The 12938-nt window shown below is 48.7% G+C and overlaps 1 protein-coding gene across 4 annotated transcripts in view; it reads right to left on the minus strand.

The window, feature by feature from the left end:
- GOLGA1 (golgin A1) overlaps nt 1-12938 on the minus strand; it is a 47364-nt gene that overhangs the window by 6177 nt on the left and 28249 nt on the right. For all 4 annotated transcript variants that reach the window (XM_052647970.1, XM_052647968.1, XM_052647969.1 and 1 more), the window contains exons 12-19: nt 11765-11860; nt 9118-9213; nt 8128-8277; nt 7499-7594; nt 3039-3128; nt 2003-2105; nt 1739-1899; nt 1216-1362 (exon numbers count right to left, since the gene is read on the minus strand). In XM_052647970.1, coding sequence (XP_052503930.1) covers nt 1216-1362; nt 1739-1899; nt 2003-2105; nt 3039-3128; nt 7499-7594; nt 8128-8277; nt 9118-9213; nt 11765-11860 — 939 coding nt within the window. The remainder of the gene's footprint in view (nt 1-1215; nt 1363-1738; nt 1900-2002; nt 2106-3038; nt 3129-7498; nt 7595-8127; nt 8278-9117; nt 9214-11764; nt 11861-12938) is intronic.

Raw genomic sequence — 12938 nt, forward strand, 5'->3', positions numbered from 1 at the left:
CTGGCTCTGAATGTTTCCAGTTTCAGCTGCCTTTCAGACACTGACACAGAGAAATATGGTAGATACAGAAGTCTTGAGTTCATGGGCACTGTCTGGACTTGAAGCGGGGGGTAAGGTGCCAGCAGCGCACAGGACGGGTGAGATCGCCAAGGATGCCAGTGTGATCTGGAGAAGCCGAGTGAGGGCAGGGCCCGGGGACACACAGCGTGCGCGCCTGTATTTCCCCACAAGAGATGAGTGGGTGTGGGGGAGGGGAAAGGAAAGGCAGGGAGGGAGGGAGGTGGGGGCGGGGAAGAGAAAGAAGGAACACTTTTCCCTTGTTAAAGAGCAACCACACAATTTGCAGGCAGAATTTCAGGCCAGAGCACTAACCAGGCCATACATTAACTTCACAGGACACAGTAAACCCAGGCTCAAATGAGCCCCTGCATTTACAGGTACAGAGGCCAGGCAGGGTGGGTGGAATCATGACATTTATTAAGCCTCTATCAAATACCAGAAAATTTACAGGAAACTAACAGTTTCATTTCATCACCCAATACCCGCCCCCTAAAACCCCCAAACCGCTTCAAGGCAAGCATCAGCGCTCTCATTTCACAGCTGGAGAAGAAGGTGCAGAGGCCAGGGGACTGGCTAGGACCGGCTGGCAAGGGCAGAGGGGGCAGGGACACCGAGGCATCCTACTGCCCCAGCCCTGACACTCGGGATGCCACCTCAGGTCAGCGCTGGGAGAAGACTTGGGGAGTGTGAAACGAGAGGGCCATGCACGAGGCAAGCAAGCAGAGAAGAATCAGGAGGAAGCCCTTTTAATGGAAGAGGTAAGGCAATGGCACCCCACTCCAGTACTCTTGCCTGGAAAATCCATGGATGGAGGAGCCTGGTGGGCTGCAGTCCATGGGGTCATTAAGAGTCAGACACGACTGAGCGACTTCACTTTCACTTTTCTCTTTCATGCATTGGAGAAGGAAATGGCAACCCACTCCAGTGTTCTTGCCTGGAGAATCCCAGGGTCGGGGAAGCCTGGTGGGCTGCCGTCTATGGGGTCGCACAGAGTCGGACATGACTGAAGCGACTTAGCAGTAGCAGCAGCAGCAGCAAAGCCGCCCCCAAGAGGAGCCCGGGGCATCAGCACAAAGCCTGAAGAAGGGACTGGGGGGTTTTAGGAACAAAGACGGGAAAAGAGACATAAACAGCTGAGGTGGGGAGCATCCTCACCTTATTTTTCTCTAGAAGTTGCTGCTCCAAGTCCTGTTTTTCCTTCTGTAGCTGCCCCAGATCCATGGCTGCCCCCATCTCTCCGTTTGGTATTCCCTCCACAGCTGGAAGCTGGTACTCGGGGTCTTGCCCGGCCCTCGAGGTCACCTACAGGGTGGTGGCAGCACAGGTGATGGTCAAGCTAAGCCACCGACCTCACTGCAAAGGGGACGACTGACGTGTCCGCCAGGCACCCAGCAGGAACCAGACTGTGGAGATCCCCGCAGGGCCCTCTGGGGGGCAGTCAACCTCCCACACAAGGAGCCGGCTGGAAAGGAGGGCTTCAGCACTTGAACGCAGACAGGTGTCGTCACATTAGATGGGCTCCTCAATGCTCACAAATCCCTCGTCAGCGAGGTACCCTCCTGTTGAAGAGGAACCCGAAGCTGCCCAGCGCCCCCCAGGCCTGCCCACTGCCTCCGCCCATTGGTGACATGCTGCCCCCCACTGCCCCCACACCCTGAGCAGCTCAGGTGGGACTCACATGGGGCTTGCTGGCTGACAGCACCAGGGGCCGCTCTTGGCCCATCAGCCTCAGCAGGTCCTCCCGCGTGGCCGTGGCCTCTGCCTCCTCGGCCCTCAGGCCCTGCAGGGCCTCCAGCTCGCTCTGCAGCTGGTGTGTCTGCAGCAGTGCAGAGTCGTGACCTAGGCCAGGCACAGGAGCAGTGAGCACCCTGCCTGGGCCCCTCCAGGCTGGGCTCCCCAGCAAGAACAGGCGAGAAGGCTCAGCCGGGGGCAGGGGCCTCACCTTTCTTCAGCTGGAGAATCTCCTGCTCTTTCTGGAGAATCACTTCCATTTTCTCCTGTAGACTCTGCTCCTTCTCGCCCACCACGGCTGTCAGGTCAGCGGCCTTGGAGAGAAAACCCAACATGAGAGAAGGCTAGGAGTAGCAATCATGTCTTTCTTAAAGGAGTCTCCACTTTTCCATTACCCAGGGTCCTCCATGAATCCCTCCCTGAAGGCCACAGCCTAGAACATTTCCCAAGCTAACCTCTGCACCTATTAACAGAAAAAAGCACAGGTCAGTTCTCTTTGGCAGGCACAGGGGCAACTGCCCCCACGGCTCCCTGCCTGCAGTGGGCCCACCACAGACATGGCCATTATGCCCAGCCTTCCCACAAGCTGTCACGACTGTAACTTCATGTCCTGCGTGCCTGTGACGTGCCCAGCACGGGATGCACACAACTTCACTGTTGTGGTATTCATGAAGGTGTGATTATCACAGGGTCTTTTCAGAGGCAACTCCAACAGACCTGTTAAGAACCTACCACAGCCTTAGAGCCAGTTACCCAGACCTGGGGCCTGAGCCTGAGCCTGTCCTCAGAAGACGGCTTCTCCCACCCATCTGGCTGAAAGCTCAACTGTGGTCTCTGGGGCCTGCAGCCAGTGGGGCCCACCTCCTAGAATCAGAACCTGGGGGTGGACTTGCCTCCAGGTAACATTTATAACAGTAACCAACTATCAAAATTTTAAAAGGTTATCCCATGGGGTGAGGGTTTCTTTCCTTCTGTCTTTTTTTGGCCACACCACACGGCATGTGGGATCCAGTTCCCTGACCAGCGGTCAAGCCCACGCCCCCCGCACGGGAAGCACAGGGTCCTAACCACGGGACCACCAGGGAAGCCTGGAGGGTTTCTAACGGTTTCTCCTACCTTCCTAGAGACATCGGGAAACCAAGCAGCTGACAGCATCCCTAGACCTGTGTCCACCCCCTGCTCCGAAGAGACGGGAGGTAGATCAGTCCCGGCTGGGACTGATGGGGGTCGCATCCCACAGGGCCTACCTGCTGCTGCAGCTCTTCCCTCTGCTTCCGCACCTCCTCCAGGGCTTGAGCCATTGCCACACTCACGATTTCTCTTTGGCTCCATTCTTCCTACAATCCAGAAAACGGGTAGGAGATTTGCGTCCCAAAACGCAGTTCCCACTTTCTTTGCTGCACACATCACGTGACGCCCACAGAGAGGACTGTCTCACAGGAACAGACAAGCGTGTCTCCTGCGCCCGAGGTTCCCAGGCTACCTTCTGGCCTCACGGCCTTCCGTTCCTCTGTGAGATTTGTCCCAGTGCACAGCCCACTAACCCCTCTGGGCACAGGCACACCGCTGAGGGCTGTCATCCCCTGAGCATGCCAGTCAGTACTCAGGCCAAAAGCTAGGGGACCCAGACTTGAAAAGCTGCTCTAATGAAATCAACACAGAACCAGATGACTCAGGCCCATGTGAACGGAGCAGCAGACTGGAACAATTTGATTACAGAAATGATAACAAGCAATTACTAAATTTTAATAGAGCAAATGTCAGATTCATCAAAATCATCCATAGTACAGGAAAGAAAACGGAGACTCTGAGAGGTCATGTAATTTGCATGAGGTCTGAGAGTGAGTAGGTGGCAGGGCCAGGTTTTAAGCCAGTGCCTGAACTCAGAACCAAGCCTCTGGCTGCTACACTCTACCACCCAGGCCTTTCTACCTCAAGCAGGGCTGCTCCACTGGCCCTTCCCAGATCACGGCGCCTCTTTCCTGACAAACACATCAGTCCTCTTCCCTGACATGATGCCGGGCTCACTGATCAACCCCCAGATGAATAATAATATGACTTCTCAGGTGCCTGCACACGGGTCAGGAATGTCTGCTGTTTCTATCTACCCACAATCACCCCTTTTAGGGGTAAGAGCCTCATCACTGCTATTCCCCACTCCCACCCTGCAATTCCACATGGTTCTCGTAGGGCTGCCAATAACGTTTTGTGGCTATAGGAATAAGCATGTTATTCAGGCCTGGTCAATCATAGTACCTCATCCCTGTGGCCAAATCAATTTGTCCAAGGGTGGCTCTGCCATCCAAGATGAACCAATCAAATCCTTTTTTATATCAAAATCCATTTTTAGTATGGTAAGGTTGAGCAGGACATGTCTTCATTCCCCTGGGGTTGCTAAGTTGGAATGTTATCAGTGTGGAGCTGCTGAAGTGATGTCCTATCAACCATCATGGAGGAACGCAAGGACAAGCTGGGTGACTGACAGGGTAAGTCAGGTGAGGCAAGCAAGGGGGAGACCCGAGGCCGTGTTCTAGACGGACAAGTCTTTCTGGTTCTGTGAACTACTCAGCTCCACCTGTGAAATCTCCTTTTCCAATTACACAAGCCAGGAGGTGAATGGAGGGAGATGCCAACCTCACGGCCTGTCCCTTCTGACTTCTACCAGGGAGCTGTCTGAATTGACTTTCCATGAGTCCACCTCTAGTAGAGAAGGAAAATTGGTGCTGGAACTCAAGAGGCTGACAGTGGGACCTTGAACTAACCCAGACAATCCCCTGCATAGGAGAAGCTCTGCTGACACAGGAGAAAGAACAAGGGGTTTCAGGCTGAGCCGAGCTATGAGATCCTGGCCCTGCAGGCCCAGGTGCTGGGATGGGTGACAAGAACGTCCTGTGTCTACAGGTGCCTTTTCTGGGGAAGTTCAGGAGAGACACTATGACTGACGCTGTCTTAAGGGACAGGAGGCGGGCTGTGAGCAAGAAAACAGCAAAGCGTGTCAGGGCAGGAAGCAGAGGCTCAAAGCACCTCCATGCCAGGAACTGCACCTGGCACTTTTCATCCATGGTCACGCTTTATCCTCACAGTATCATCCTCTTGAGGTCAAGGGTCAACACCTTCAGTGTGAAAAAAGGAAACTAGATTCCCTCAAGGGTCAGCTCGTGAGGGGCCAGGGTGGCACCCAGAACTGAATCCATGTGGTTCTAAAGTCTGTGCTAGTGCTACAGAAACACACATGACCCAGGAGCTGAGGCTGAGCTCAGGGCCACTGAGCAAGTCAGCAGGCCACCCACACGCACAGTTCTCTGCCCCTGGAAATGACTTTCCCAGAGGACTGCTCTGAAAAATATGGGTCCAAACAATACCAAAAAAAAAGTGTGCACCTAAAAATAGTGTTTCAAAACACCTGAAGCAAAGATTGACAGAGGGAGAGAGAGACAAATCCATGGTCATAGCTGAAGATTCAGCACCCCTCTCAGTAAGTGATGAGACCCGTAGACAAACAAACAAACAAAAGCAGAAGACCTACAGAAATCTGAACAATACTGTTGACCAATTTGACCTATCTCGCACTTACAGAACGCCCTCCCTAACAGCGGACTATATATATTTTTTCAAGTGCATTCTGTTACTTACCAAGATAGACTATAGGTTGGGTCATAAAGTAAGTCTAAATAAATATCAAGCACTGAAATCATTCAGAATATTATCTGACCATAATGACATTAAGCCAGAAATCCAAGACATTGAGAAAATTCACCCAAACATTTGACAATTAACCACGCTCCGAAAAAGCCTGTGTGTGCTGTTTTTCAGTTACTGCCTCAGCCCACACCCAACATTTCATATTCTGCTTTTAGATGCTGAACCTGGGATTCCGCAAACCACGGTTCTCCCTCCGGGTCCAGCCGGCTCCATATTCAGATACTGATACATACTCATCTCTGCCAGCAGGGGGAGCTCCAGGGAGACTGGATTGCAGGAGGAGGGAGGAAAAGACTGCTCCTTTTGGTCAGATTGCAGTTTCTGCGAGCAATGCAGCTTGGCCCTGGCAGCAAGTTCTTCCTGAAACAGCAGCTGCATCCACTCTGCAGTCTTCTGACACCTGCAGCTGAATTCATTCATGGCCCTATTGCCCGGCACACACACCAGCACCACTGCAGTACAGAGCCCCCTCTTCAGAGGTCTGACTGGCAAATCTGTGGAGCTCCTCTTAATTCCTAAATTCAGTAATTCCAACTTCTTCACTTTCTTCTCTTAGTCCTACAGTTGGAAAGCTGAGTCCTACAGTTGCTACCTTTGTGATATCTTTTAACTGTTTCAGCGCTGGAGAAGAAACTACCTTAGAACATAAATTCTCACTCAAATATCTGGGGTGGTTCTTCTCTCCTAGCTGGGCCGTGAACAATGTGCTGTGCATCAGATTTTCTTCCTGGTCACATACTTGCAATAAGCCCTGCTATCCATTCGTTCCTCCCTCTTTACCTCTTCTGTACATCTAGAATTTTCCTCCCAGTACTTCCTTTAGTGCAAGTCTGTTATCAGCTAATTCTCTGTGTTTTGTTGCTTTTCTTTTTGTGCTACTACAAAGCGGTGTCTGGGTATGGATTTGAAAACTTGTGCTATTTGGATCTGTAAGAACTCTTATACCTGTCCCTGTGACTCGGCAGCTTTCATCGGTCTGAAAAATTCTCACCCATCATCTCTTTAATGCTTCTCAGTTTTTTTCATTGCCTCTGAGCTTCCACTGACACATGATAAAACATCTCACAGTATCCTGTCTTTTATCATTTTTTCCCTGCATTTCATTCTGCCCTTTCTCCCATTACTTATCTCTTTAGTTCCAATCTGCTGTTAAGCTCATTATTTGTTTTTTAGGAGCTTTACTTAAGTATAATTGACAATAATAAACTGCACATATTTAAAGTGTACAACTGATGAAGTATGATGAAACCAATACCAACATAAACAGTGAAAATATCTATTCCTCCAGAAAGTTTCCTCAGGTCCTTGGGAAATCTACTGCATTTTTACTTTCAGCTATTGCACTTTTCAGTTTTGAAATTCTTATTTGATTCCTTTTCAAAACTACTGTCTTTTATAATAATTTCTGAATCCCTCCTAAAATGTTCAGTTTTGCCTTTATATTCTTAAACAGAGCAAGCACAGCAATATACAAGCCTCCTCAAAGGTCTTCCTGCTTCTGTACTTGCCTCCTTTACAGAGCATTCTTCATACAGAGCCAGAGAAATCCTGTTAAAACTTCTCACATGTTCCCTCGGCTTAAAACTTCCAGTTGCCTCCTCGACAACCCCCTATCATCCACAAATGCTAGTTCCACTCCTCTACTCACAGTATAGAACTTTCCCTTGGCTACTCCAAACGCACACATAAAGACATGACACCTGGACTTCCCTCATGGTCCAGTGGTTAAGAATCTGCCTGCTAATGCAGGGGATGCGGGTTCCCTGGTCTGGGAAGATTCCACACACAGCATGGTGGCTGAACCCACGTGCTGCAACTACTGAGCCCGCACACCTAGAACCTGCGCTCTGCAGCAGGAGAGCTCATTGCAACGAGAGACTCTTGCACCGCAATGACAAGTAGCCATCACTCACTGAAACTAGAGACGGCCCGCATGCAGCAACAGAGGCCCAGCACTGCCGAAATTAGACATGACTTTGTGAAACGGACACAATTAGATAAATACCTTCAGCTTCTTTAGCTCAAGCTGGTGATGCTGTAAAGAACATTCACATTCATTCTTACTTTCTTTAAGGACTGCATTTTCTTGCTCCAGCTTTCTCTGCAAATTGAGGAAAGTATACATAAAAGAAAAGGTCTTTACGCTATTTCCCCTGGGTGTAGGCCTCTTTGACATGTAACCTTTAAAACTGCCCCTTTCCCTTTTGTTGCCACTGCAGGGGTGGGACAGGAGGATAGGGTTTGGGATCAGAAAGGGAGAGTCACCTGACACTCTCCTCACAAGAAGAACTAAGGCACTCGATTCTGAAGCCTATGGAACAAGGAGGGAGGCCAGGGAAAGGCGGAAGCCATTAGGGATGGGCAGTACACATTTTAGAAAGACAGGAAAGCAGCTGATGGGACTGGTCAGGAAGTCCACGTGCAGCTCAAGAAAAACCATCTGCTTGGGGTTTTCGTAAAAAGCAGTCTTTTTACAACCAGTCTCATGAGCAGGTGTGCTGTTAAAATAGAAAAACTCCTCTAAAAAGTGGGGCCCGAATTCAGAGGCAGGCTGGTCTTCTTCCTGTCAAATGGCCTGGCAGCCTGGCTGCACGTGAGCGGGGTGCTCCCAGCCCCTTTCCTTCCCTCGCTCACCAGCTCCTGCTCTGCGGCTGTCAGGTCGGCCACCCGCGCTCTCCCCAGGCCTGCGAGCTGGGCCTCCAGCGCGTGGATCTGCTCCGTGCGCTGCTGCTCCAGCGCGAGGGCCTGCTGCTGGGCGCGGCTGCTCTCCGTGTTCGCGGCGGCCTGTGGGGGCAGCAGAGGACAGCTACTCCTGGTGACACGGGCCCTACCCTGTCTTCCAAAGATGAGTGTCCTACAGAAACAACTCTCCTTTCTGACCTTCTCCAGCCTGGGTGCTACTGAGGTCCCCTGGCCTGCTCAGGAGCTGGGGCTAGGGGACAGCTCTGGGCACCAGTCCTAAGACACAGCCCTCCTTCACTCTACTCAGTGCTGCCCTCTGTGGCTGAGGCGCTTCCCTGGGGAGGCACACAACACAGGGATGAAGAGCAGGGGCTGTGACCTCCGGAGGGTGCGGGTTCGGCCATTTCCTAGCGGGGAGACCCTGGGCTAGTGGCCTGGTCATCTTCCTGAGCCTGCTTCCTCTAGTGAATGAGGACAGCAGTGCACGGCTCTGAGGTCTGCTGCCAGGACTAAATGGAAACACAAATGGGAAAGAGGCAACAAATGTCTTCACTTCTCTAGTTTCTAGCTCCATACCCGACCTGGGGCTGTGACTATGGGCTGAGCCCTTGCTGTCTTCTCCCCAGGGCCTGGAGCTGTTCTCCATAGCCCCAGCTGCAAGATGAGGTTTGACCACCAGTGGTCACACAATACTTAACAGTTCCAGAATTAGGCAGGGCCCTGCAGCCAGCTGTTAGGTGGGAACTAGCCAGTCACCACCTCTCCCGGTAACTCAGACCCTCCAGCAGGTCCTGACTCCCTCTCTCTGCAACTGCCTGTCTGCCCACAACTGCATCTGAGGTCCAGATGCCATTCCAGGAGCTGGGAATGAGTCTGGGGACTTCAAGGGCACAAAGGAAAGAATCAGGGGCCTAGAACACAGCAGGCATGATCACCACTTACAAGCTCTCGAATTTGAGCTTCCTGAGCTGCCACCACGTCACTGCTCTGCTTCAGCTTCTCCTCAGAGGCCTGCAGGCTCTGCTCTAGTTCTTTCACCTAAGAGAGAAAGAGAAGTATCCTTTTGTTCAAAACAAGCTGAGTAGTAACAAATGGCTTTTAAAATCAAATTTATTTAAATCATAAAGCAGGTACACTAAAGAAAAAATTTTAATTAGAAAACAAGATGCTCATAAGTCAACCATTATAAAGCACTATCATTCTAACACAGTTTCATTTTTTTGACTTTTTTTTTACAACTCTGTATACAATTCTAGTAAAACTGTATTTTTCCTCCGTGCTCAAATTTCCTTCTATGTTTCCATGTAGTCTTCAAACCTTAGATTATTTCCTCCAAGGATGTTGTATAATTTCCTGAACTGCTGTCTACTGTCCAGGTAACTCAGCTATTTTCCGTTTTGCAGATAGAATGAGGCAGCAGTTGACATCTTCATGTAAATATTGTTGATCTGGTTTGAATCACTTGCTTAGGATACATTTCCAGAAGTGGGATTATTGCCCGTGAGACAAACTTAGGTCTCCCTTGCTCCACACATGCCGACCAAGTCTGACTGTGTCTCTGGCACTGACCCAGGACACGAGGCCCACAGGGGGTACAGGACGACACAGCACCCAGTGCTGAGCGAGACTCGGCCTCCAGCACGATCTTTCTGTCTGACTCAAGCGGACTTTGCCAATTTCTCCTAAAAAGATTTTGCTGAGTCAGGTCTTCCCTAGAGGAACTTTATTATTAAAATACAAGCACATAGAAGGTTGCAGCTTTGTCAAGGAGAGGGAGGTACCAAATGAGAAAAGAATGTTTTTAGGCCTCACGGTTCCTCATATATGTTCAGAAGTAAGTTTTCATGGAAACAACCCCACAAGAACAGTGTGAGCACTTCCACAGAGGAAAACAGTTATGTCATTTGCTCATGATCACAAATTTTATCAGTGCAGAGCCAGGACTGAAACTTTCCTTTTTAAACTCCTGGATTTAGCAAATATCTATGCAAGTTCCAGTTTGCAGGCAGAACTCAAGAAAGATTCAGATCCTCAAAATGCTATGCATGGAGTTATCATATGACCCAGCAACTCTACTCCTAGGAATATGCCCAAGAGAAATGAGAGCATAAGCCCACACAAAAACCTTGTTCATACACTAACACTCACTGCAACAGTATTCACAATAGCCACAAAGAGGAAACAACCGAAACATCTATGGGCAAATGAATGGATAAATAACATGCTATATCTAGAATGGAATCAAGGTCTGAAAAAGGCTTGTTCAGTCTTAAAAAGTAATGAAATTCTGACATATGCTATAACATGAATGAACTTTGAAGACATTACGCTAAGTGAAGTAAGCCAGACACAAAAAGACAAAAACTGTATGATTCCAGTTTTTGAGGTACCTAGAGTCATCACATTCATAAAAACAGAAGGTAGAATTGTGGGCGCCAGGAGCTGGACAGAGGAGAGAACGGGGAGTTACTGTTTTAATTGGCACACAGTCATAGTTTGAGAAGATGAAAAAATTCTACAAATGGATGGTGGTGATGGTATGCAAAAAATAAATGTACTTAATGCCACTGTACACCTAGAAATGGTTGAAATGGTAAATTTTACATTTATGTGTATTTTACCATAATAAAAAAGATGATTGAGAAATAGAGCTGAATTACAATAAAGCTAACAAAGCTGTAGTTAGGAAAAAATATAGCTTTACATATATTAATACTGACCAAGAAACAAGAAAGACTTTAAAATGAGTTAAGCATTTGCTATGGCCTGAATATTTGTGCCCCCCCCAATTTCTATGTTGAAATCTTAACATCTGACGAGATGGTATTAGCATGTGAGGTGCCTGGGAGGTACTTGGGTCATGAGAGTGGAGCCCTCATGAACACGATTAGTGTTCTTATACGAGGCCTCACGGAGATCCCCTGTTACTTCTACCACTTCACACTCGTGAAACTGGCAAGAAAACGAAAAGGCTGAGAAATGCCAGAGCTGGAAAAGACAGAGATGCATCGAAAGGAACTCTCTCGCGTCCTGGGCAGCCCTCTGGGAGCATTCCTGTCCTACCGAGTCACGTTAAGTCACACACACTCACTATCCTTCTTAAGGCAGCAGAAATGAGGATGTTCACTGCAGGGTAATCTGCGGTGACAGAAAGCAGGTGGCAGTCTGGATATCTAGCAGGAGGTGAGAACAATGAAGTGGATACAGAAGATGGAGCAGTGCAAAGTAACGAGGAAAACTCATGTACAGCAGTATCACTTACCTAAATTAACACACACATAGAACAATGTTAGCTGTTTTAAGGTTATCCAGCAATAAAAGGGTCTCTATTTACCACACTAGAATGGTTTCCTATGGGAGGAAGGGGAAAGAAGACAAAAGGGAAGAAACAGAGAAGAGAACAATCTTCTGTGGAAGAACGATGCTAATGTGGCAAGAATGGAGAAAACGACTACCTCAGTTCTCTACAAGTAAAACCCCAAAGAGAAACCCTTTGGAAGAAAATCTCTGACCCAGGGGAATTCTCAGCCACAGCCATGTCATCTAAGGGCACCAGGGAACCACCCAGACACAGGAGTGAGGTCAGTACCCGAGTCTCCAGGTTGTTGATGGTCTTGGCCTGGCTGCTTCTAGCTGCCAAGAGCTGCTGTCTGGTAGCCTCCAAATTCTGCTCAGCAAGTGTTTTCTGTAAGTTGAAAGAAGAGAAAAAGGAAACAGTCATTTCTCCATTGCATACACATTTACTGATATCTACAACACATTATTATTTGTGCAAGGCATGAAGGACATGAATATGCACAAAAAACTTCAAAATAGTAGAGAGAAAATTCACATATTGTAAAGTATACAAAGATAAACTTGACAGGTTTTTGACTTTGAGGCCGCGGCAAAGACTAACCCAAGAGAGTATATAACAGAGTGCAACAGTGCGCACAAAGCGGCAGCAGAGAGCGGGGATGCTCACTGCCTCAGGAAAGGAAGAGGCTTTACTCTCCAAGCTGACCAGGGCCGAACCAGAGCACCTGGGCAGAGGGAAGACACACAGTTCAGTTCAGCTGTGCATGACTCTTTGCGATCCCATGACGGCAGCATGCCAGGCTTCCCTGTCCATTACCAACACCTGGAACTTGCTCAGACTCATTTCCATCGAGTTGGTGATGCCGTACAACCTAACCATCTCATCCTCTGTTGTCCCCTTCACCTCCTGCCTTCAATCCTTCCCAGCTTCAAGGCCTTTTCCAAGTAGTTAGTTCTTTGTATCAGCTGGCCAAAGTACTAGAGTTTCAGGTTCAGCATCAGTCCTTCCAATGAATATTCAGGACTGATTTCCTTTAGGATTGACTGGTTGGATCTCTTTGCAGTCCAAAGGACTCTCAAGAGTCTTCTCCAACACCACAGTTCAAAAGTATCAATTCTTTGGTGCTCAGCTTTCTTTATAGTCCAAAACTCACATCAATTCATGACTAATGGAAAAACCGTAGCATTGACCAGACGGATCTTTGTTGGCACAGTAATGTCTCTGCTTTTTAATATGCTGTCTAGGTTGGTCATAGCTTTTCTTCCAAGACGCTTGTCTTTTAATTTCATAGCTTTGCAGTCACCATCCACAGTGATTTTGGAGTGCAAGAAAATAAAGTCTGTCACTGTTTCCACATCTATTTGCAATGAAGTGATGGGACCGAATGCCATGATCTTAGTTTCCTGAATATTGAGTTTTAATCCAGCTTTTTCACTCTTCTCTTTTGCTTTCATCAAGAGGCTCC

This window comes from Budorcas taxicolor, chromosome 11, assembly GCF_023091745.1.
Source record: "Budorcas taxicolor isolate Tak-1 chromosome 11, Takin1.1, whole genome shotgun sequence".
Classification (NCBI taxonomy): domain Eukaryota; kingdom Metazoa; phylum Chordata; class Mammalia; order Artiodactyla; family Bovidae; genus Budorcas; species Budorcas taxicolor.